General features: G+C 40.4%; 1 protein-coding gene across 4 annotated transcripts in view; it reads right to left on the reverse strand.

Moving 5' to 3' along the window:
- Window positions 1-3,394: 3,394 nt before the first annotated feature.
- The window catches only part of tfpia (tissue factor pathway inhibitor a), a 49,955-nt gene continuing 27,351 nt past the window's right edge, over window positions 3,395-25,998 (reverse strand). The window contains exons 2-7 of one of the 4 annotated variants that reach the window (XM_079253925.1): window positions 24,891-25,094; window positions 10,783-10,959; window positions 9,907-9,975; window positions 8,413-8,469; window positions 4,354-4,542; window positions 3,395-4,264 (exon numbers count right to left, since the gene is read on the reverse strand). In XM_079253925.1, coding sequence (XP_079110051.1) covers window positions 4,197-4,264; window positions 4,354-4,542; window positions 8,413-8,469; window positions 9,907-9,975; window positions 10,783-10,959; window positions 24,891-25,094 — 764 coding nt within the window. In that variant the 3' untranslated portion in view covers window positions 3,395-4,196. Of the gene's footprint in view, window positions 4,265-4,353; window positions 4,543-8,412; window positions 8,473-9,906; window positions 9,979-10,782; window positions 10,960-24,890; window positions 25,095-25,998 lie in introns of all 4 variants that reach the window. The other 3 variants (XM_079253923.1, XM_079253924.1, XM_079253922.1) reach the window with 3 other exon arrangements.

Raw genomic sequence — 25,998 nt, forward strand, 5'->3', positions numbered from 1 at the left:
GTCAAAAATAACTGCAAATATTGAACTCAGAAAATATGACGCAAGCAAAGTATATGCTATGTCATGTTATACAGGTAGGATGCCACAACAGTGTAAATTCATGTTTGTATTCATTTACTTAATAAGTAAAAACATAAAACATTTTGAGTATTTTATACAATTTCTGTTAAAGTGCATAAAAACACATACAATTGCTAAAATCTCCTGCGATTTTATGTTGAAATCCACACTGAGTTGTGTGTCAGTCACAGATGTGAGACTGGCACTGACCAGCAGCTCAGTGATGGACAGACAAATCAGAATAAGGTCCTGTTGCCACCGGTGATCCCATCCAGAATCTGTTACCCTGGCAACACTCTCCTCTACAGAATCAGGATCATCACAGACCTCCAGAATTTGGGAGTTAAGAGGATGCAAGGACCTGCAGCAAGTCCAGACCTCAATCCAGCTGGTTTGAGTCACCAACACAACCACACCGGTTGAACTGGAATGGGATCCATTCCACAGCTAAACTAGATCAGACCAGTTACCAGTATGAGGAGGTGGTAAGCTGTTGTGGCTGCATTAGGGTCTTCTTCCCACTACTGACGTCCCTGGAAATAAAACCTTGATGAATGGTCAGTAAGGGGTGGATGTTGTTGGTATTGTGGGAGAATGCAATCATCCACCTACAGATGCAACAAGAATGAGCACCAACAGGAGAATATCACACAGGATTTTGGCACATTTCTTATGGACTCCAAGCCATCTGGGTTTCCAGCCATGTGTAATTTAAGTCCAGTTTATGTTATCTTAAAAGAGAAAAAAAAATCAACCTAACACAAATTTACTTTTGCTTTGCTAATTTATATGCTATTTTTATTCCCAAGCATAAAGGAAAAATGTGAGCGGATTGATTAAAACACATGTAAACACAATGAGATACAACTCAGACAAACACAGTTTGTACAGTTTTAGCTTGAATGTTGATATTTATCTTTTAACACAACCTGTGTTGTGTTCTGAGACAACTGGCCTTCAGAGATAGTACTCCAGGTTTTTTTGAAGGATTTTCCAGCACTCTTCTTCACATTTTCTGTCCAGATGATCCCGCACTGCTCCAGTAATGTTGAGGTCTGAGCTCTGGAGGGGAAAATCCCTCCATCAGACCTGGCGCCCCTGATTTTCAGTTCAGTTCTTGTGTAATGGGGCATACAGCCCTTTTCTTCCTCTTTCCCTTCTTTAAGATTGACTTCTTGACAGCAACTCTTCCATCCAGACCATTTCTGACGAGCCTTCACTGAACAGTAAATAAATCAATTTAATGTCCAGATGCATCTTTGGTCTTGTGTAAGATCTTTACTGGACTTTATCCCATTTCTTCAGCATATCCCTCTCAGATCCCGTTCCTCTGCTGTAGGTTGTTTCTTATAGTCTTGACACGTCTTCTTTTGCCCCCTACTTGTTTAGTTTCCTCAAATGCTTGAACACCACCGTGCACCGTGCTGGGATGTGCCACATTTTCAGTTCTTCAGGTAGCACCATGTAATAACAAAACTACTTTAGGTTTGACAGACCGTTATGTTTGACTTTTCCCTTTTGACGCTACACAAGCAATGAAAACAAATGTACTTGTAGCAGGTTGCTTGTAAAATAACCTCTTTGCCAAGTTGTCTGATGTCGACACAGCACTGGCTCATCTCTTCCACTGAGTTAGATGCTTGTTTATGACTCACAGCTCAGTGTCAAGTGGCTTGGAAAATATATTCCACTGAAAATGATTATGTAGAAGGACAAGGCTGAAAATGGGTAAAAAGAAGTCAATGTTGTGAGAAAAACTGTAAAGACCTCCAGAAAACCTGGTGAAGTGTTTCTCTGGGCCTGTTTAAAAGATAAAAACAAAGTCTGAAGTTTGGAAGAAAAAATGTAAATACACCAGAAGCATCTAAAGAGCGCCGACCTCCACCAAGCCAGAAGGTCACTCACCTGAGAAAAACCCCATAAGGCCCAACAGCCCACCCACTGACTGACCCCATGTCAAGCTAATATCACCATTTTCCTCATCAAAATAAAAGTTGCATCGCATCGTATTTAGACTCCTTATTGAAGTTAATTTCTCCAGTGCTGCCAGTCTGGGATCAGCCGTTTGCATATTTAACATCTACCATGATGCCATCTTGTTTCTCTTAGCATTTATTCTACAAAAATTCTCCAGTGAGTTAGAAGGTACGATGGTGACCTCTAACTCTCATAGTAAAGAATCCTTCAAAAAAAATTCCTGGATCCAGACGGTAAATCAGATTACCTCCTAAATCTCATCCCTTATTCCTGTTCCATTTCTGACATCTCCTGAAAATGGAATCAAAATTCATCCTTTACTCACTGAGTGTTGCTAACAGACAGACAGACAGTCAACAGACAACCCAACACCACCAATAACATAACCTTCTCCTTGGCAGAGGTAATAAGGGGGCTCAAGACTTCTACAGTTCTGTACAGATGTATGAATGTGTGTTTGTACATACATATATTTATATTGAAATCATAAATAGACTTTCATGCATTATATGTATGAATACTTCCACAGTAGTGTGTATAGGAATGCATGTATGTACATATGTATGTGTCTACACTAAGAATACATTTCAGTAAATAGTTTATGGAGATTGTGTGCATTAATATGATGTATTTATGTGTGTATGTAAAGGTCTGTGTATTGTGCACAGACATCAGATTGTAATGCCAGGAGTTGCAGCAGCTGCTGGCTGCAGCTTGTGTGGATCCAAAGAAAAACAAAATAAAACTTTATAGAATGAAAAGGATTAATAAAATGTAAACATTATTAATAACAACACAATGTTTTGCTCTGCTTCTTTTTCATGGCTGTGTCTAAAATCAGAAAATGTTCACTAACTAACCAGGATCTACCAGAGGTTACACTGATCACACAACATTGTGATCAGCCTGATTAGTACTGAGTCCGTCTGTTAGAGCAAACGCAGGTCAGATGAAGCTAAGACTCCAAGATTCCCCGGTGTTGGTACCAGGATGTCAGCAGCAGACCAGGTGTGGAGTGGGCTGAGATCTTTATTCAGCTTCATTCCAATAAAACTCATCAAATCTCATCTGGGAGTGGTAGTAATGGTAAAACAGAATTAACAGAGAATATTGCAGCAGGTTTCCCCACAGCCCGCTCCATCTCCAACATGTGGAATTTACTGTTTATCAATCACAGGTTTGATGCTGTTAAACAGTGAAAACTCAGCAGCCTGCTTGGTGTTTGAATCTTTTGAAACGTTTCCTTTAATACACATCGTGTACAAAGTGTGAAAGAAGTAAAACTCAAGGAACAAACTGGGAATTGTAGCTGTTTATTACTGAGCACGCTCCCACACCAATCCTTTACAATCATGGTAACAAAACAAGGCTTGACGCAAATGCTGTGCAGACAAGAGAGACCACCACAAACCTGCTGGTTTAGGCGACACTGCCCTCTTGTGTCCTTTTATCTTCACCAACACAATAACTCCATGGCAACAGTTATTGACTCAGCTTCTTTGTATTGGTTTGAATATATTTAGATGCACACTACAAGTCTAAAGTTTAAGCACATTTTCCATTAACATCTAATGGGAAAGTGTCTCTAACCATTCAAATGGCAGTGTGTGTATATAGTATACATATTACATAAATATTTATATATAGAATAGCAAAATGTCTGAGGAACAGAGCATAACAGTAATAAACTGATATAATTCTTCCTGAAATAGGAGCCGTCTACCTGGTTACACTGTTCATATTAAAAATTGCAAAGCTGTATCAAAATCATTATTCAAAACAAAAGCATCATTTATTAAGTAAATATAAAGCAGTACTTAATAGTATCAAGATCAACGTGCCACAATATTCAACGTGTAAATATACCACCCACACCACACATCCACACATATACTTGAAAACAGCTTTAAATGCATGACAGTGTCATGGGTGGACGGATCTTTCTGGAATAAACCTCTACTAAACTGAAACACATACTGCACATCTGGACTGAGTCTTGAGAACTGAACTAATTCTTTATGTGCGAAAGAGATGGTGCAAGTTAAAGGCATCCTGATTTGACACATCTGGCAGCAGAAAACAAGAGGTACGAGTGAAGCCAAACATGTGATAAAGACATGTGTACAAGAGCGAAGAGAGTCGCAGTGCCGGACGGTCGTTCAGACGGAGCGGTCTACGATGCTGCCCATGTTTTTCTTCCTTATTCGGATCATCCCCATCCCGTGACCTGCAGCACAACCAACAAATTCACAAAAATGATGAATTCAACCTAATAGTGCTTTGAGTGAGGAGCTGATTGGTTGGAAACCACCGTACCTCGTCTGCTTTTGATGCACGTGACAATGCACTGTTTGCGGTTTAAGAAGTTGTTGCCGTTTCCCCCGCAGCCGCTGTAGGAAAACTTCTGGCACCTCTTTGTTTCCGGGTTGTATGCATACCTCTTCTCTGCGCCGTCACACGTCCCCCTGTCCACAGGACTCAGGCAAATGTCCGAATGACTCACATCTATCAATCAAAAAGTAAAAAAACACAGATATCATTTAATTAAAAAAATCTGAGATTCACCCAGGCTTCAGATGAAACACAGATATTGCTGTGGCTCATCTTGCATGGCAGCTTAGAGGCAGCGTGGCTGCAGGGTCGGGACAATGGTGGAGGATTCTGTTGTCTTAAAGTGGATAAAGCTGACGATTGATGGCTGTTTGCTTTCCATAAGAACAGGCCTTAAACTCCGCAGGAGTTCATGCGCTTAGCCTCCAGTCTGACAGGAATAGATTTGTCTCATGTCTGCAGGCTCTCCAGGCCTAAGCAAACAGATTTTTTTTCTAAAGGGAGGGTCTGTATCTGCGCCTCCGACAGAGCTGTACAAACTGTCCTCATTGATTCTGTTCAGTAGAAGTTTTTCTGCCTTAAAACCTGGAAAAAATGGATTTTTGGGGAGTTTATATGATTTCATCAATACAATATAACTTGTATATTTACTGCTCGTAACTTGGGAGTGTCTTTAAATTCTCATTCATCAGCTGAATGTTAGTCATATATTATACTGAAGTAATCCCTGCTGGGACATTCCTTCTCTGCATTTCATCCACCCTACATTAGTGGGCTGCCAGGTTCAGGCTCCAGACCAGGCTCCCCAGTCTGTAGACTTGAACCTGGGTCCTTTGGATTAAACCACACATCTTTAACACCTTTAACCATGATTGAATTTTTTAAAATTTTTAAATATTTTACATGTGTTGGAACTGTGTCTGACCAATTTCTGCTTCTGTTATATAACAGACAATAAAGTTATCTTCAATCTTGAAGATCCCGATGCCCCTGTTCTCCATTTTTTTTTTTTTTTTACCTTTCTAGGATGATTTTCCTTTTTTATGCAAAAATGCACATTTCAAAAGAGTAATTTACTTCACTATAGTGGAAAAAAGAATGCCAAAAGAATGGTGAGGGGGTGTACCAGATGTTAGCTTTGACCACAACAGGAATATGCATATAAGGAAGTACTGCCCTGATATACTGTAGTTCACCACACTAGACAACAGAACAACATTGCTGGTGTGAGTCTCCACTCACGGCTCCTGCATTCAGATGGTGGGATCAGAATTTGGTGGAGCTTTCTGCAGTGTTTTACTAGCCAGCTGTTAGCATGTATAGAGCAGAACTCAGCTGTAAAATGAAGCAGCGTTCTGGGAGTATAAGGTGTGAAATGCGGTTTCTCAGCCTCAGAACATTGCTGCGAAACAATGGCTGAAGGGATGTAAATAATAAATGTTACTGTACCAATAAAACAACTCAGATACACATATTTTAGGGCTTTTAGCTTGTTTTGAAAGTGGAATGGTAGGTGGTCTGAGTAGCTCGCAAACTGCTGATTTACTGGGATTTTTACAAACAAACCATCTCTAATTGGCAGAGAATGGTCATCAGAATGGACCAGAATGTCTTGTTGATGTCAGAGGTCAGAGGAGAATGGACAGACTGGTTGGAGATGATAGAAAGACGACAGAAAGTCAAATAAGCACTGGTTCCAACCAAGAAATGCAGAATATCATCTCTGAACACACAGCACGTCCAGCCTTAAAGCAGATGGTCTACGGGAGAGAACTGCGTTCAGAAGATGGAAGTCCTGGAACCAGCTAAGATACTGGTCAGAACCTTCAAGCTTTGCCACTTCTCAGATATTAACACTGTACTTCCTTGTTCAGCCACAAGATGTCAGTCTTTAGTCTGACAGAAATATGAGCAGTTACTATTCATCCCAAATTCTAACAATGCTCTTTTTCAGCCTCGTAAATCTCAAATTTAATCATAATTCAACTTGATACTAAACCCAAGGCCTGGATACTTCACATGAATCATGTTTTTTTTTTTTTTTTTTTTTTTTAAATAAACTGAATATCCAATCAATCCTCTGTTAAAACGATTTGAATGTTAATGTCTCAGAGATGATCTGTTGAATGCCGAAGAGCTCAGCATTCTGACAATGTACTGACAAGAGGCTGAAACTATGGAGGGCTGCTCATCCTGAATCTTTTCTTCTTAATATTTTCTGACAAGAGTGAAATTGAATTTTCAGAATTATCACTGTGACAGTGTTGAAGGAGATGGACCGAGGTCTCCCTGTGCTCTCATATTGCCACTCAAAACAGCCTTGGAACATGACAGCGGAGATATACGCTCACTTCCAGCTAATGCCAAGAAAATTAATAATAAGCAAGATTTTGAGACAAATGGGATGTGTGAGAGAGACATGGATGAACTGTGCTTCTGCCCTTTGCTCTATCCAACAAAAGCAATTCTACAAGCTGTCCATTATCTATGCATCACTGCACCTTGACTTGATTCATACTTTTTCAACACTTGTGGCAGCCCATACTGCTTTCTGAAATGGCTTGGATGTGATTACTTTAGGGCTGTTTCAACATTCAGCTTGGGCTGCTTGCTCCTCTGAAGACAAGATGAGTGATTCTATTTGGCCTCAACATTTAATCTTTCCCACATGTATGGTACTCAGTCTAATAAATGAACAGTGCAAGCATGGTTTCTGGCTCTGTGCCCTGCTGTCAAAACTGTTTTATACTGCAGGCCATTAGCACTAAATTTTTAACTCTGATTTACGTTTTTTGAAAAAAAAAATGTTCTCAAGCATTAGTTGTTTTTTTAAAAAAAAAAACAGAGCTTGCTTGTCTCTGTATACAAACCCCAACAACAGACAATAGCTTCACAGTAGCTAGTGAGCTACAGCTAATTAGACACAACTAACACCTGAACTCAAACTTCAAAATGGTAAAAGCATCTGTTTCACACTTTTCCAGTCATGCGGACCACTCAGAGTGCACAACACTACATGTCACATTCACACACACCACAAGTTGGGTTACCCCACACACATCAGTGTCAAATACACTTCAGCACATAGAAGCCTGGAATCCATCTCCCAACTTTCCAGGTGAAAGACAACTGCCCTTCCTCTTGATCGACAGCTAAACCCCAGGTTTTTATATAGTAAAGCAGGGGTGCCCAAGTTTGGTCCTGGTGATCTACCATCCTGACACTTTTAGATATTTTTATTGGCCTGTCATCCACACAAAAATGCAGATTTAAGCAAATAAAAAATATTTTTTTTAAAAACCAAAGTGAAGATGTGTGAATATTCCATTCTGCATGTGGACGTACAGTACATACCTAGGTTTTAGGTTTTGAAATGTCATTGCCTGCGACAAAACATACCATGAGGTTACATGTGTGACGTGTTTTCAACAACATGGACGTCATTAAAACTGTGTTGGCATTATCCATTGTCAGGGCACTTTGTGTTGGTTTTTACTGTCACTACCACTCCATATAGACGACCAAAGGCGAAGGACAAGATTAAGGACACCTATTTCCCGCCACCTAACCGTATCATGTTAGAGACATGTTTTCTGCTTTATGGAAGTGACGTTGTGAGACGGAAGGTTATTCTGATTTGATAAGACTAGGGGTGCTACTACCGCCTAAAGGTTTGATATGCTTATGAATGTACTTAACAACATGGTTAGGCGGACAGGTGTGGATGGATTTGTTTTTGAAAAACGAGGTTGTGTGGGTTCTTTTTCATTTTACTGGCCGGAGGGGGGAAGATATTCAGTTTAGCACAAACCAAGCTACGTGTGGACTTCATGCAGTTCTGCAGATGCCTGATAATGAGTCATTCATTTGATTAAGGTTTGTTGGACAAGGGTTGTATCTAAAATTTTCAGGATGGTAGATCTCGAGGAGTGAACTTGGTCACCCCTGAAGTAAAGGTTGCGTTGTGGAATCCTATAAAATGCTTTTTATTTTGGCACTCGGCTTGTTGGACAGAAGAATTGCATGTGCAGCATGCTTTCTTACCGTTTCTGTCTTCATCAAAGATGTTCAGTGGCGGTGAAAGTTCACTTGCAGTCAGTTCTTCTAAACAATAAACATATGGATCAATGAATCTGTTTGTATTGTTTCCTAAATTGAAATTCAAGCATTGATATGACATTCATATCTGTATGATAAGGACAGAATTGTTAGAGGAAGAAAACCCAAACAGCTTGCTCAAATAATAAAAAAAGGCCCAACCACCTGAGTGAGACATTTTACATTTTGAGAAACATGCTCCAGCAGTCTAGGACATGCACATTTTAGAGTATCGTTGAAGCATCTGTTAGTATATAATTAGTGGTTTAGATTAATTAAAAATTACCTTTTTTTTTTCCGTAAAACTGTAATTAACAGACATGGTGTCCACTTTGCTACATTTCTGTGCTTGGTGGAAACATTGATTTGATGTTAAAAGTTAGCGTGATTTACTATCAAAGCAAAGTTTTGGCTTCTGAAAAGAGTGGACGTGACTCTTTCAGTGTCCCCTTACTCTCACACTGTTCACGCTGCAGGTCTTAATGCTCAAATCCTAGTTTTTGTCAGGTTGTTCACAATATTATTTGCATGCAATCTTCCTCACACTTCCGTGTGAACTTCCTGAAATGACCTGCATGTGCAGCCGAAGACACGGTATGCTGTTTTTACAGCAGTAAATACGGATAACACTGAATGTGTAACAGGTTTGAACCTGTGTGTTCTGATTCAATTTGATTCACTGCTTCCAGTGTGAACAGAGCCTTTGTGATTCATTAAGCTTTATATTTCGCAGTTTCAGGTACATTGCATTGTGACTATTGACAGGTTTGGTTGTCCCAATGAATCTAAATGAACACGTGTTGTTCCAAGTACACTGCTTTGTTTATCACTGAAGTTAGCTGATTGAGTCAGTGCCTGTAAATTAGCTAAGTTTAGCTAAGTTGTAACAGCAAAACTGGACATTTTTCCCGTGCTGTTTGGATTTGTGTCCACATTTCAATCTGCCTGTTTTAGTAAATCTGACTCATGGTTTACATATTAATCACTTTTTGCTAATTATTTTAAACTTGAGATGAGGCCACACTAGCTGCTCCTTTTGCAACATTTTTAGCTAAGTCAAGCTAAGCTATGCTAGGCTAATATGCTTCTGTGAAACAAAGGTACATGGCTAGAAAAAAAAAGAAAGTTTTCAGACTTTTCAGAGACTTCTGACCTTACTTACTTTGGCATAAGACTGAGAATATACTATATATTTCTCATGGGTACCTTGTTGATTTTGTGTTTGAAGCATTGCTTGTCCCCAACCTCAAAACTTAACAGTATTTGCAAGCTGTAATGCGAGTAACTGGTCGGGCCAGTACATAGATAAGCAGCTGTGTAAATGACGCTAAATTATGATGTAGCTTGACTTTGCATATTTGTATATTTTAAGAGAGTATTAATAAGCAAAATGTTAGTTACTTGTAAAATGGTATAATATGGCATGCATTTAGTTTTTACCAGTTAAGACGGTTGTCTGCACAAACTGGGCAGACTCTGTGTGGACCTCTGGTGCTGTGGTAGAGTCTACTACTTTTACCCATGTGGCAAAAAAAAAAAAAAAAGAAAAAGTTAACGTTTGCTTCACTATATTTTTCATTATACTGTCATCTTTGTTGATCTGCAAACATTTAATCTATAAGTAGATGCCAAGAGTCTGAAATTGTTGTTAAAAAAAAAAAAAAGAGTAAACAAATAGAGGGGTGTGTGTTGGTTTTCTGTCCAACACAGGGTGTTGGCTGAAACGGTTTCAGTCCAGCGACTTGCTTGTTATTTTCCCTGACAGTTTCAATGCCCAAATGACTTCTAAGTCATGCCTCAGTTTAGCATAATTGAGTCCGCTTCGGTCAGTTAAAACTATTTAAATGCTAAATCAAGGTGGAATGTGATTTCATGCTCAGCTGAAAATTCATCAGAAACGTAATTTTCTGAGGTAGAACCGTTTTGATTATGCTACCCCAGCGAATTGTGTTTAGCTTGTTGTGTGGGAACTATAATCTGCTGTGCTGTTTGGACTTTGTTTTTTCTCAAAACGGGACTTCAGCATCCAAACAAAAACCATTATTTTTATTTGGCCAAATTAAATAACTTGTAATTAGAACACAGGCTAAATGACTATTTTGAATTTGTGAAGTTGTAGATGAGAAAAGAATGTCAAGGTGGGCATGACCTTTCCGTTTTTTCCCTTTTTTTAACCGTCACATTCTGGGAATGTATTCTTTTAGTTTGGACTAAACACAACAGATTCAGAGATTTTTATGGCCTGATAAGGCTGTTTTTACATGTGAGCTGGGAGCTAGTCCTTCCTGTTACAGAGCAAAAATCAGCCTTGCTTACCTGGGCTTTCACATCTCGCCTTGCATTCATCAATGTTCCTGAAGTTGTTGGCATTTCCAAAGCAGCCGCCGTAATAGAATTGCTTGCACTGCTGACTGTTGGTGTCAAAGAAGAAGCGCTTCAAAAGCCCTCGACAAGGGCCAGGAGCCTCTGGTAAATGGCATGGGTTCTTGTTAGCTAGAGAAAGGAGGACAAACAACCATTGTAAAAATTCCTATCTGATAATCAAACATGCACAAAATAGACACAGTACTGTAGATGATATGCAACGGAGTCAAACGTCGCTCACTGTGCTCACAAAAGGAGCTTGCCATTTTGCATTGCCATCATGTAACAGTTGTACAGTTTCTCTCATCTGAGCTTTGAGGCAGAAACATAGCATAGATGTGAATGCTTGGCTCGTCATGTGACACCCAGCCAGAATAAAAGCCTGGCAGAAGGAGGAAATAGAAGCCACTTCTACCAAGACCACAAAAGTAATCAAAACATGGAGGCTTCAACCAAAGTCCAGCACCCTGACACTGTGCAGATCTTTTGGAAGCACATCAGGAAGATTTCCCCAGTGATGATTTGCAACCCACTATGGTGGATGAAGGTGTGGAACCATCATGGAGATCCAGTACGCAGTCAACATTTATAAACTGCAGGATGAAACACAGTCAGAGATGACGGCCGGCAGAAGTTTGGGTCCGTCTACTTGTTTTTATTCCTTTTTAAACTTTTTTTAATTGATTATTTTTATATAAAACACAAACATCCTAACATTAAAAACCTCTACAGTCACTCTCACACACACACACACACACACACACACACACACACACACACACACACACACACACACACACACACACACACACACACACTATTTTAATTTGATTAGGATTTTATTGTGATTTTTGCTTTTTGTTGTTGTTGCTTCTCTACAGCATCTGTAATGCTGTTAATGTTTTATGTAAAACACTTGAAATTGCCATGTAAAATGAGAGGTGTTCAGCGATGGACATGCGAGCTGTCCAGGGTGTACCCTGCCTTTCACCTAAAGACAGCCGAGATAAACTCCAGCTTCCACGCGACCCTGAATTGGATTAAGCAGTTAGGACAATGAATGAATGAATGAATGAATGAATGAAAGGTGTTGTATAAATGCCTTGTCTCACCCTGCTAGGTGAAACTAGTTCTCTACAGCAGCACGCAGATGTTTTAAGCCAAAAACCCCAAGATAACATATGTTGATTGTTCTGACCCTCATGCAACTGAGTGATTGAGTGATTATTTGTGTGATATAGCAGATGTATCCTCTTGCAGCCATCCTCTAATGTAATCTTCATAATATAAATAAAGTTGTTTTTGGTGGATTAAATTAATCGCTGTGTCAAGACAACTACATTCCCAAAACCAGCTTCTCTCACAGAAATAATGCTAAATTCAGACTTTTAATATGCAAGTGTGCTAACATTGTTGTTTATGCGTGGATGTGTTCTAAAATCCCATGCTTATTTCACAGATGTTCAATAGTTTAATTTTTACAACCCTGGTAAAAATCTTACATTTTTGTGACAAAAGGAGGGTATTGAAATTATCCTGCAACCTCAGTTTTGGAACCACATGTCTGCACTATTGCAACAACACCAGCCTCTTTATTTCTCAGTTGCTTGCAAATAGCAGAAAGCTCACCAGCCAATCACACGGCTGCAAGACAATGCGTTTAGTCATGTAGACAAGGTCAAGTTCAAACTGAGCATCAGAATGTGGAAGAAAGGGGTGCCAGACAGGCTGGTCCGAGGACTTGGATCTGGGTACAATCTCAATGTCACAATGTGCTTCAGAGAGAAAGTAGGACTTTATCTAACAGCTCCGGCTGCGAGTCTACAACATGTTCCAGTGCTTTTAACTTTTGAAATGTTTCTGTCCACACTCTTCATCAATATGTATTTATATCTGACTGTGAGCCCGAGAGGGATCAGCCAGTGGAAACTTGGCTTGTTTCATTTTCAGTTTGGCGATGGAGCAGAGGTGATCCTGTCCTGCTCTGACAGCTGTGGCTGAAGGAAGAACCTGTTGCAGCACCACCGCCTATACGTCTGCAGTAACACCAGAAAAAGATCCTAGAGTTCTCAATAGTAATGGAGTCACTGGAGCAGGGGTTTCAAACTCAAATATACATTTAGCCAAAATTAAAAATTAAAAAAAAAAGTGGACAAACTCACAGGCCAGCCGTAATATTTATTGAAAATATCTTCCAGATATGACAATGAACCTCATAGATTGGTTTCAAAAGCTGCAGTGTTTCTGCTCAGGCTTCTAGTTGAAAATGCTTGTTCTTGTCTCAGGTCACACGAACTCACAAGCTTTCATCATGCACTTTCACAAACACTCCCTCGTGAAAGGGTTGGCCGTATTTTGCCATCTCTGCTGCAGGAGCTTGAAGTTGCTATGACTACTGTCAACAGAGGAGAGGGTCCTGTCCTGACTGATGCACCAAACCACCACAGCAGCATTCTGGGGTTTGTTATATTGACAGTACATGTGCTTTATGATACTGAGTTTGACACCTGAGTTTGACACCTGTGTACTACATGAATCACAAAGCTCACTAAATGTAGCGCCAAAGTAGCTAAGTTAGCATCGCTGTTAGCCAAGATCTGATGTGTTCATTGCTATAACTGGACCAGGAAATTCTGCAAATGCTTTTTTTTGGAACATAACCTGTAATTAAATGCGTTAATTTTTCTGATGCATTTATTTTCTTGTAATTAATTGTAATTACTAGGGGTGTCAAATTTCGATGTTTAATTGTAATCGATCGAAATCACGTCATTTATCTCGAAAATTTAAACGAAAGAGGGGATCGACGATTCCCCCCCCCCCCCCCCCTCCACCTCCTCCTCCTCTCCCTCTCGCTGGTTTTGGTGTATTTGTCTGTGTGCGTGTGTTTCCCCATTCCCTCCCCCGTCTACAATAGCGATTGGTTAGGCTGACATACATTATGGAGGTGTACAAACAAGTAAAAGCGCATGAAGTCGCTGCATATTGTAGCCGATGCTACACGTTAGCTAACCTGCCGTTTATAACACCATGGCAAGTACTGATAAAGGCGACATGGTACCAGAGCTTCAAGCTGCTCCTGCATCTCTTAAATCACCCATGTGGCCATATTTTGCGTTCCCGGTGAGTTATGTGGACAACGTTCACGTTGTTGACAAGACGGCCACAGTGTGTACAATATGCTTTGTGCGTGTCCCATACCTGGCTACGGGAAAGCCTACAAACATGGCAGGACACATTTGCCGGCCTCACAAAAATTTAGATTTGACAACCAGGAAAACACCATGACTGGTCCAGCCAACTATTCCATCCTCATTTGTAATAAAGCTTCCACAATCCTCAGCTCGTGCGAAAGCTATAACTAATGCTATAGGGCTATTTGTAGCAGCAGACCACAGTCACAAGATGGCAGGCACCCTCTGTGACTTCTCATTTTGTTATTATTGTTATTTTGTTGTTTTTTTAACTTGACTGATGACAAGATAGTTATTCTTATATTTTTATATTGTAAATAAATTAATTTCAAATTTGAACACAAGTGTCTAATGAGATACATTACACAAGAATAATGAAAACTGTCACTTAAATGTAGTCCATCTTTTGACATAAGACTTACTGTGACAATAGAAGGTATGTAGCTCAGGAGGAAGAGCAGTCATCCTTCAACTGGAAAGTTGGGGGATCAATTCCAGGCTTCCCCTGACTAAAATGCCTAAGCATCCTAGGGCAAGACACTGAACCCCAAGCTGCCCCCCAATGTGCCTATCGGGGTACGAGTGTGTTGTATGGGTAAATGTGACAAGTAGTGTAAAGCGCTTTGAGTGGTCTGTATGACTAGAAAAGTGCAATGTAAGTACAAGTCCATTTACTGTACAAAAGTTAATGAAAACAAATTATCATAGACAAGACAAGTCTAAAAATGTCAGAGGTTTCTGTGATGTAAGAAAAAGAGAAAAATATAGAGAGTCGATCGAATCGTGACCCTAAAATCAAAACCAAATCAAGGATTTGGAGAATCGTGACACCCCTCGTAATTACCATGTTAAAGTCCCTCCCCTGGTATAAAACTCAATCTAAACAAACAATGTAAGGAGTAGTTAAGCACCGTTAGACATAAGTGTAAACTCTTAGTTGTGTTAGGGTTAATAAAAAAAAAAAAAAAAAAGAAAAAAAGTTGGAGAATCGTGTTCACACCAACATGGCAGCAATTAACCGACCACAAAGCGTGACTTACTAACTAACAAGCCAACAAAACCCAATCAATCAAATGTGGTTGACTTAGGATTCTGCTGAGACTTCAGATACATGCTCTCCTGCTCTCTACACTCACATGGCCAAGCATGCAAGGACCACAAATATTGCTCATAGGGGATATCTTACAGCTGCATACCCTCTGTTTGGTTTATCTTTCAGGTCTCTGAATGGCCACGCTTCGCTGAGGGGGCGACCATGATTAAAATGCTATCATTGTAACATCTAAATACATTTTATGAGGTGACTTTGACTTAAAAGCACCGGGCGAACAGCGGTGTGGAAAGGGGAAAGGCTAGCTCTGTCTCAGGAGCAATGCAGTGATGAATAATTCAGAAAAAATACTATTCTATTAAAGCTGTGAAGGTGGAAGAGGTGATTTGTGTTTTGCGGAGAATTATCTGTCAGCTTTTTGCTAATGCTGGGTGTGAATCACGCTGACCATCATGCAGGCAGCTTTTGGCTGCTCTCCAGACAGCCTCAATCAGATTTCAGCGTTTCAGACAAGCGTGGAGGAATTTTTAGGGCAAGCCAGGATTATGTATATAGAAATGAAAACAATGGGTTTAATCCTTTCATTCATACTTTTCGGTCCGTTTGAAAGTGATCTGCAGAACGTGACGCTGGTGAGACTTCAGGATGAAGCAGGATAAACGTTTTCATCTTCCTTCAGAGTTCCTCATCTTCACAGTGGTCTTCATTTTAAAAGCAGTTATACAGACAGTGAAAAAAATATTTATATCTAATGATTCTTTAAAAATAGATAAAACAAAGTTGAATAATTGAACTCTGTTGGAGCAGAAGTAACCACTTGGGGGAGACATGTACTACAAAGCACACAGTGAGGAAGCTGAGCTCATCAGGAGCATCTTCATCCTCCTGCTGCCATTAACGTTCCAATTATTTTCCTTTTTTTTTATTTTTCTGTCTCAAAAAGTGATAAATAAATGCGATGACAGAAGCCGCAGAGCATTAGAGGCCAGTGTTCGCGAGCTGACCTCAGAGGAGAGGAAATACGAGGGTGTTATCTCAGCAGAAAATTTAAATGACAGAAACGGCCTCAATAAATTGGAATGGCTGAATAATTCTCAGAGATTAAATGTGTCTGTGAGTTCGGCAGACTGCCAGGGCTGCGACTAATGATTACCATTAACAGTTAATTTCATGAGCGATTTGTCTGCCATTTATTCTTTCTACATCAGTTAATTGATCTTAAACTCTGTAAAATGCAAAACAATCTGGAAAAAAAGATGAGTTTCCTAAAAGCTTTGCAAAGTCCCTGGAAATATTTTCCTACTTTTTCATTTAAAGAAGCCATGATGTAAAAAAAAGTCAGTCTTCATAAGAGAAAGGTGAATAGAGGCTCAGTGGACTTTAATAGGTCCACCTATTCAAAACACAAATAACCAATCGGCCAATCACATGGCAGTATTCAGTGCATCTAAGCATGCAGACATGGTGAAGTTGACTTGCAAAAGTTCAAACTGAGCAACAAAGTGAGGTAAAAAATGGATTTAAGTAAGGCTGATGAACTTTGGCAGATTTTCTCAGTGTGGCGCCCTCCCCTCAGTGATGCCTTACCCAGCAGCCATATTGCATTCTGTCTCAGCTCTGAGCTCTCTCCAGTCAATGAAATTCAGACTAATGTTGACTCTAATCTCTTCCTCTGTCACTTCCTCTCTCTTCTTTCTTTTTCTCCCATCCTTCGATGTCCTCCTGTGTTTATTTGATGAATCAGCCACTGCGCCCAGTCGAAGCAGCCGGTGCTCTGATAGCCAGCTGTTAGCGTGTGACACTGTGTGTTGAGCTAAACCCAGCAGTAAAGTGATGCAGCATTCTGGGAATGAAAGTTCAGAGACTGTGAACAATGAACAATGCAACTGTGAACGTTTCATTGTTGTTGGTTGGACTGCTGATGTCAGAAGAATGGACAAACTGGTTGGAGGTGATAGAAAGCAATGGAAAGTCCTGGCAGCACTGGTTCCAAACAATATAGGCAGAACATCATCTCTGAACACACAGCACGTCCAGCCTGGAAGCAGATGGTCTCCAGCAGCAGAAGACCACACCGGGTTCCCTCCTGTCAGCTAAGAACAGGAAACTGAGGCTACAATTCACACAGACTCACCAGAACTGGTTGGTCAGGTCAGAATCAGATGGAAATAGCATGAAAACATGAATTCATCCTGCTGGACCGACAGTTTATGCTGCTGCTGCAGGTGTAATGGTGTGAGGAATATTTTCATGGCACACATTGTGCTACATTTTACCAACATGACATGGTTTAAACATCACAGTCTGCCTGAGTCCTGCTGCTGACCATGTCCATCCCTTTCTGAGCACAGTGTAGCATCTTCTGATGGAAACTTCCAGCAGGATGATGCACCATGTCACAAAGCTCACATCATCTCCACCATGACGATGAGTTCACTGTCCTCCAACGGCCTCCACAGTCACCAGATCTCAGTCCAGCAGAGCAGCTTTGGGGCGTGGTGGAACGGGAGATTCTCATCATGATGTGCAGAAACTGCGTGATGCTTCATGTCAACATGGAACCAAATCTCTGAGGAACGTTTCCAAGTGTCAGAACAAACCTTTCAGAGCAGCAGCTTCTCTCCACCATACGTAAACACGGATATTAGTGCATCAAGCCCAACTGCACTTACTAGACAGATTCTGTCATTTTTTTATTGTGGAACTTATACATTTTAGGTATCTGAGAGCTCGTTTGACATAATATTTGCACCCTGCATCCACAGTCATCTGCCATTAGGGAAAAAGCTGCTCTGAACTAAACCTCTAACCCTGAGGCAGCCTCTGAGCAGCTGGTAGAAGGTGACGACAACCAGTATTACTGAAAGCCTATTTATCCCACTCCAACAGACGCCTATGTCAAGTCAATCCAATCCTGCAACCTTTACAAAGTACATTTTCCACCCCTGTATTGACTAAAGGAACACATTTAAAGTGTCTCATCAAACCAGAGAAACTTTACTTCCTGTTACTAACTCCTCCCTCCTTCATAAGTAGCTGCCTACCAGTCAAACCCATTCCACGTGTGTGGCATCTGGGAGACAAAGCCACATGCAAATAGTCCCAGTGTTCAGTAATTTACACATAAAATATCTTGTGTGCAAACAGTTGCCTTGGTGCAAATCCATGCACACTTAAAGTGTGAGGTGCCAGTTAAACTGCCACAAGAGCAAAACAATTATTTGCTTTTCTTTTTTCTACAATAAGTCAAATAGAGTTTGGAAAACACTACAAACAATCTCTACTGTCATATATTTTCAGTGTCTAAACACGGCATATGGATATGCCGTGTTTGGATGAATAAATTTATCACTTTGTGTCTAAAAACCGTGACTGTTTGGTACAAAATCATCTGGTGTAAATTCTGACTTTGCTAAACTTGAATTCAACGCTGAACACTGCTGATTCTCCTCCTCAGGTGGTTTCACACCCATCCACATGTTGGCCCTTGTCACCAAAACACGTCTGGCCAGGCAGGTTCATTCACTTACAGCTGACAATGACTTAAACAACACACACAATGGTCGTTTAAGTCCACCGCTGAGTCAGTAACACACGTGACCGTAACAGTCTTTGTTCAGCAGCTTTAAGAACCAAGAAAAGGAGTCAAATGGTCTTTATGAATGATACCTGCAGTGACTCATTTATTTCAGAAGAGTTGCCTCCACAGTTTAGCTGTGAGGTTATCATCTATTTGTAACAAAGAAAATTAATTTTAGAATGGTAATAAATGTGTTTTAATGTAAAATCCAGATGGACATTCAAATCTACAGACAAGTAATTTCTACACATAACAAACTGCATGTAGTGTGTAGGACTCAGATATTTCACTCTCAGCCTCGGTTATGTCATCGTTTCCATATCTAAAAGGTTTCTGTACACACAAACCAGTAAATACTGTGAATGCATGGCTCGACATCCATATGGAAACTGCTCGAGGTCTGTACATGGATGTAGAGACACATTTACAAGCTACTAGCAAAACAGTTTACACATTTGCAACCACTATGAAACTATCTTTTCTCTACATAGTTTGGTAAATTAAATTTACAAAAAGACGATGATCAATGGATGAAACTGAAATAATTCAATTCAATGGATTACAAAAAAAAGGATCTATTAAAATTGTTCTGATGTTTTGTTTAACAAGTAAAGTTGAATCAAAAAAGGAAATGTTGCATTTAATGCATTGCTTTCAGCCTGTATAAGCTACTTCCTGTATCACCTGCCAATAAATGAGAAGAACGCTTCATACGTCATGGAATAAACAGAACAAGAAATACAGATGGGAGGAAAATATGGAGCCAGCCTGAGAAAATGTCCAAAATTTCCAAGTGTTGGATCATGTCAGACTCAAACTAAAAGAAAAAGACTGTAAGACCGAGCTAACTTCCATGTGACATCTTGGCAGAAAGCGCCGGACACTACAGGCACAAACGGCGGACTGTCGTTCAGGTACGCGAGTCAGACGTGAAACGAAGCTAAAAGAGAAAAGGCAGCATGTTAATTAGATCATATTTCAAAAGATATGTTAAAAGATCATATGTCCGCTAGTGGTAAGATAACAAGCCAGGGTTATCCTTTTGTTTCGGGGTGGTTCAGTTGGTAGAGCTGCTTGTTTAGTGACCTGACAGTCAGTGGTTCAAATCCTGCTCTCCTACGCTGCTGCAGTACCGAGGAGGACATGATTGTTCTCTGAGGGCCAGTCCCAAGCCTGGATAAATGCAGAAGGTTGCGTCGGGAAGAGCGTCTCATGTAATGTGTGTGCCAAATCACCTGTGCAATCACTGTGTAGCGACCCCTTCAGAGAGACAAACTGAAAGGGAAACATGTCACATTTACCGGAATCGGTCCTCAAGACCTGAGGTTTTTGATTCCAACACTACTGGTTTCTGCTAAATGGATCCAACAGCCAATTAAATTCTATACCAAGAATGATTCATATGAGTCTGGCAGCTGGGCACCCCTGCTTTACCATTTTCAATTTATCCTTTTAAACTTGCTGTCACATCCAAAAAAGTATTCATTCTTTGAAATACCGTAACTCTTCAATGGTTTATGCTCCTGTTGTAATTCCACTGGATTCTGAAGCACAGCTTTCCTCTGATATACAGGACCATACGGTAGTTTCACCAATGCTTCTACATATGGTTAAAATGGATTTTTGTATCTTACAAAAGAAATAAAACTGTAAGAAAACAGCATAAAATGGAAAAAGATGGATAAATTGTGTTGGATTAAGAGCAGCAGGATCCGGCTGATGCTTCCAGTCTTCTACACAATTCAGACACTTTTGGAAAATGTTTACTTTAACTCTTCTTAAAGAGATCTCTGGTCCAGACAACTGCTGCTTACTGAATATTTTCTCTACTTTACACCATCTCTGTAAATCCCAGAGATGGTTGTTTGTGGAAATCCTAGTAGATCAGCAGTTTCTGAAAGACTGAAATACCAACAACCATCCCACATTCAAAGATGCTTATATCTCGTTTATTCCTCATCTTGATGCTCAGTTTGAACTTCAGCAAGTCATCTTCACCGTGTTTACAAGACTAAATGTGCTGAGCTGCTGCCATGTGATTGGCTATGTATGTCAACAAACAACTGGACAGGTGCATCAACAAACTGATAGATAATCCCATTCTGTCACTCATTTCTTTTCATGTTTGCATCTTTCAACAAATTACTCAACTTTTTTTTCTCCCAGATTAACAAACTATAAAGAAATAATGAGGGTCCCAAAATTTCTCCACGGTATATTTTCACCAAACAGCCTTTTCTCCAATCTTTCATTCTTGTCTACTTTTTGCTCCCAGACTGAGCGTAAGAGCAGAATGGAACAAAAAAACTCAACATTTAATTAAACGTCAAGCTGAAATGTAAGAAAGTAATCAGAGTGAAGTCCTGTGGGGGTCTTGCACACAATGGTTATGACTCAACGCGGTTGTAGTAAAACATGGAGACCTAAAAGAAAGTGACAGCCTACTCGACCACAGACATGGAAAAGACACGAATATCCAGAATGTTCTTTGCATTGGTGTGTGACCTTTATGGAACATTTTGTTGCTACGCTGGCTGTGGTCGTGTCATGTTGTGTAAGTAGAACTAAATCAGATGTGTCAACTTGCGGTTCTTGTCGACTACAGTGTTCGCAAGAATTAAAATATCACTGATTTGATGATAACAGGCCTGCTGCTCGGGATGACTGCAGCTCATAAGATGCTGTTTTTTTTAAAGCTAAAAGCGCAGTGACATTTTCAAATGTTAGAATTCCTTTTGGAAAAAGTGCAGACTCAGCTCCCTGTTAGCGTGACTTTCCTAAATCAGTGTAAATTACTGTTTCATGTATTGTCTGTAAAAAATAAAAAAAATTAAAAAAAAAGGACACAGGAGATATGCATGGTAGCGTTGATCAGTGAAAAAAAAAAATCCCTTTTCTTACTATACTTTCATTTACAGCCAAACTGGACTTGAGAACTGCATTAAGGCTTAAGACTACCGAATCTTCTAATTAACAGCTTCGGTTGTTTGAACCAATCACGAGCATGTTCGTTGTCGGTGTTATACAGCTGTGTCCCGGTTACACACTGAACACTAACTGTATACGACATGAGTCTATGTTACACACCCATCCGTCTAAACTCCTTTTACTATGACTTAAAGCCCTTTAGGCCTTACTCCGATATTCAGTTGCCATCTGGACTCTTCAAGCTAGCATCACTGACAGATGGTTAGCATATTAGCTTAAAAATAGCATTCAGCCAGCTGAATCCGCTGATTAAGCTGATCGCAGCCACTAAGGGTGTTGGTTTCGATTATACCCAAACGCATTAGAAGGATGGATGGATGGATGGATATGAAAATTAACCTTTTTTAAGATGACTTTTAAGAGTTTGGGGAGAAAAAGCCGAGCAGTGTGGTAATTATAACTAGAACTGTCAGACATAATGTTGCCTGAGTGCAAACTGAAGGGTTTGTCTTTCTGGTTTCCATCAGGCTCATAATAATGGGACTTTGGTGTGAGATATGCATTTGCTTTCAGTCTATTCTTACTATTTGTGCCACTACTGAAAACCAAGACATCTTTATTTCTACCAAAAGCTTATTTTGCTGCTTGGTCATACATGTCACACCACTAGAGATGCTGACCTGCAAGGTGCACTTTACTGAGCACCTTAACAATAATGATCACCTAACAAAATGATGATCATTCTTCAAAAGCACAAAAATGTTGCAATAAACAGACAGGAAACACAACATGCATGGTATTTACACACCTCGGCAAACCAAAAATGGATACAACCATATATGTGTGATTTAATTTAGATAAAAGCCGCCACAGCAAGCTGTTATTCTGTCAAATAACTTGCCGCTGTTGCTGTTATTCAACACTAAAACAATAAAAGTAGATGTCCTTATAATAACACTGTGTAAATGTGAGTTTTATAGACCTGTTTGATCTAATATCATCTGTTTGTGCAAAGAAAAAAAGCTAAATTTCACACAAACCTTTTGTATCATGTCATTGTGTCTGATTTAATGTCACCTTTGCATCATGTGGAGACATAACTCCATACCACAGGATCTGCCTTTATAATGCAGATTTGTTTTGGAGGAATCTGATAACATGAATGTGACAAACGCCGCCTGAATGCAGATTCCTTTGTGATCCTCTCGTCTGGCTGCATAATGAGATCCATAGCATGCGGTAAGGTGAAGGTTAATGTTTGCCAGTGGCAGAAAGCACTTTGTCATATTACAGAATAACATGCCATCTAGATGTGTTATTGCCGTGCATGCAAGGGCATAACTCACGCTGGTCAGAATGAAACATGCACTGTTTCCTTTATGCATATTGTGGATACTGTTAGACGCTGCACGCAGCTCTTACGGCAGATACGTCGGTGTTTATGCATTATCAGCTTTCCTCACACTGTCATGGTTTCCATTCAGATAGATGCCAATGCAGAACCACTTACCTAGTTGTGAATTAAATGAGTGCCTCTTCTGAAAGATCTCATAGTTGCATCTTTGACTGCTTTTCAGTCAAACACACATTTATGAAGTTGTGGTTAAAGAAAAGCAGAGTGGATGGAGGTCAGTGTCGGGACGGACTTTGTTTAGCTTTCCATCTGAGAATGTGTATTTTTATGATCTCCCACTGATGGAATACGTGGGAGTAAGGGCAGTCAGGTTTTAGTCATTCTTGGCTGCTACTGTATCATTATCATACATTTCAATGTGGTGATTGAATCAGAGTTTAGTGTTGGAATAAGCTCTAGTTTGGAGGTTTATTAACTCTGACTTTGCCATGATACATTAAAAAAGAAGGAGTGCTTGAGCAATGATGACGGTTGTTGTGTTTGCCTTTGGCAGATGAAGACAGGAAGGAAGGGGAACAGGTAGAGGGAGGTCTGCCTTATGACAGACTGCTTTGATCAAGCCGTGCTCAACAGCAACAGTTTCACTTTTTGCTTCTTTAATGTTGGGCTAGGTAATGTTGGGGAGCTCACAAGATTTGAAAGTAGTGCCCTGTCTTGGCTCCTCCCCCTGCCTTGGCTCCTCCCCCTCTGGTTTTGCTCCTTGCGTGATCGGAGGCTTTTTAATTCGCCACTTTTTCCACCAACAATTTTCTCTTTCTCGGCTGTTTAGGAGGCAAATAAACCGAGACAGGTCGGGAAATCCTTCCTGCATTTTCTCAGCCATGTTTGCCTTCCGAGTTTCTTCTTCACTACTTTGTATTTTCATCCTAACATGCTGTTTGTATGCAGGGTGTGGCTATTAGGTATGCGCTGCGGGAGGGGGAGGAGGGGATCTGGGAGAAGAAGCTTACAAAATATAAGAAATGAACAACACCATTTGGGTCGGAACGTTTTGATTGGTCAGAGATTTTACAGATTTACAGTAAACTAAGGGGTCGAACTATATTTCTGATTTTTCATGATTACAAAATGTATAGACTACCATCAGGATGAGGAACCACTTCACCCAGAGTAAAATAATGTTTCTGAAGAAGATGACCTACCTCAGCTTTAAATGATCAAGTGAATCAGATGATCCAGCTAATACAGAGTCAGTGTTTTGTCTTCACGACGCTTCAGTGGAACCGAGGAGTCAGAATGTGGAATGGGGAAAAGAGCATTGATCCAGCAAACTTCTGACTGAAGGACAGACCATTTAGCCCTTGATGTATTCCTGTTGTAAGTATGTTAGTTAAAGCTCAGCTTGATCATTGCATTAACTCCATTCTCTCTTCAACCGAAGGCCAAATAAATCATCCAAAGTCACAATTTAACCAGCTTTTGTTGCTGTGGGGTGATTTGTTTCTAATTTCCTTTTTTTCGTTTTCAGATAATTCTGCTCTTCACACACACACACACGCACACACACACACAAACAGGGAAGCACAGATGTTTAAAGTTTGAGCAGATCATTAGAAGTTCAGACTGATTAATTCAGCTTTAATTTATCATCAGTTTAGTGTTTATAATCTATAAATAATACAGTACAGACTGCCTTCCATAGAGCTCCACTTTTCCCATTAAGTAGACGCCCTGAGCGAAACTGTTCTGCATTAATGTGCTGGCAACGTTCCATGTTAGCCACATATCCACAAAATGACTTTGTAATAGGATTTTATGCCCATGATGGCAATAATGCCAAAAGAGAAACAACAACATTAGAGTGCAGACATGATGCGCTGCAGAACAACTTTACTTACTGATTCATCTGACTCAGATGGGCCGAAATCCATTGTGTAATCATGCCAGACTCACCTGAGACAACACACATTTCCTCACACTTCTCCAGGGTCATGAAGTTGTTGGCGTTGCCCCGGCAACCTCCATATTCAAATGGCTCACATTGTCCGGCATCCACATCGAAGAAGAACCTGTGCATGATGGCCTTGCATGGACCCGGATCGGCTTTAAAAACACACAACTCATTAAAGATGAGGCGATCCGGTTGTGCTTTGTGCTCTGAAGTGGGAGAGCAAGAAAAACAAAAAAATAAAACAGTTTTAGTATATTATTAGTAGAACCATAGTAGAAGGTTTGTTTTATCATTAGTTTTGAGTGAGGAGAAATGAGGTCCCAGCATGCAACTGTAACCTCAGGCTTGGAGATAAGGCGAAGCTGCATGTCAGAAGAATTTCTACACAACTTCAGCATAAAAGCTTTGACAGCGGCTGTCGTATTCCTACTGGGCTGCAGAGGGAGACTGTGTGTGAAAAAATCTCCAGATAAAACGTCTGACCTGATAGAATACAAAGGTTTGACAGAAAAGATGCAAATCAACAAAACCACCCATGTAAAATTTCATTACTCTATATTCATTAACTTCTATAAAATAAATGACAAGACCAGACGCAGGATCTAAATGTGGATACGTTCTTGGACTCACACAGAGAGTGTAGGACCGTCACTTAGCCGCTGCAGCAGATAAGAGAGTCAGGTAGAGTGCGGCTGGAGGGGAAAAGACTGAGTGAAAGCAGTGCAAATTTCCCAGCATGCAGCCCACGGCAACACTTTGCTCTGCAACAAATGGCTTTATTTACTGCCCACAGACTGAGCGACTGGATCTGGATGTGGAGAATGTGTTTGATCATCAGCAGCAGGACCATGATCAGGTTGCTCATAGTGCGGGTGATGACAATCTGCACCGACACAGCTCTCTTACTTTATTATCCCTCATAAAAGCTGGAGAGGTGGCAAGGAGCCTTCTGAGCCCTGCCAATGCCGATGCAAGCGTTCAGCCATTATGTCGCTGTGCAGCAGGGAAATGGCTCTCTCTGCTCTCTTCCCTGTTGTTTTCAGGTCAGCTCTCTGATTTCTCACCTGCAAAGCTGGAGTTGCTTTATGACCCACTGAGACCCCTGTCCTA

This window comes from Telmatherina bonti, assembly GCF_933228915.1.
Source record: "Telmatherina bonti genome assembly, chromosome: 15".
Taxonomy (NCBI): Eukaryota; Metazoa; Chordata; class Actinopteri; order Atheriniformes; family Telmatherinidae; genus Telmatherina; species Telmatherina bonti.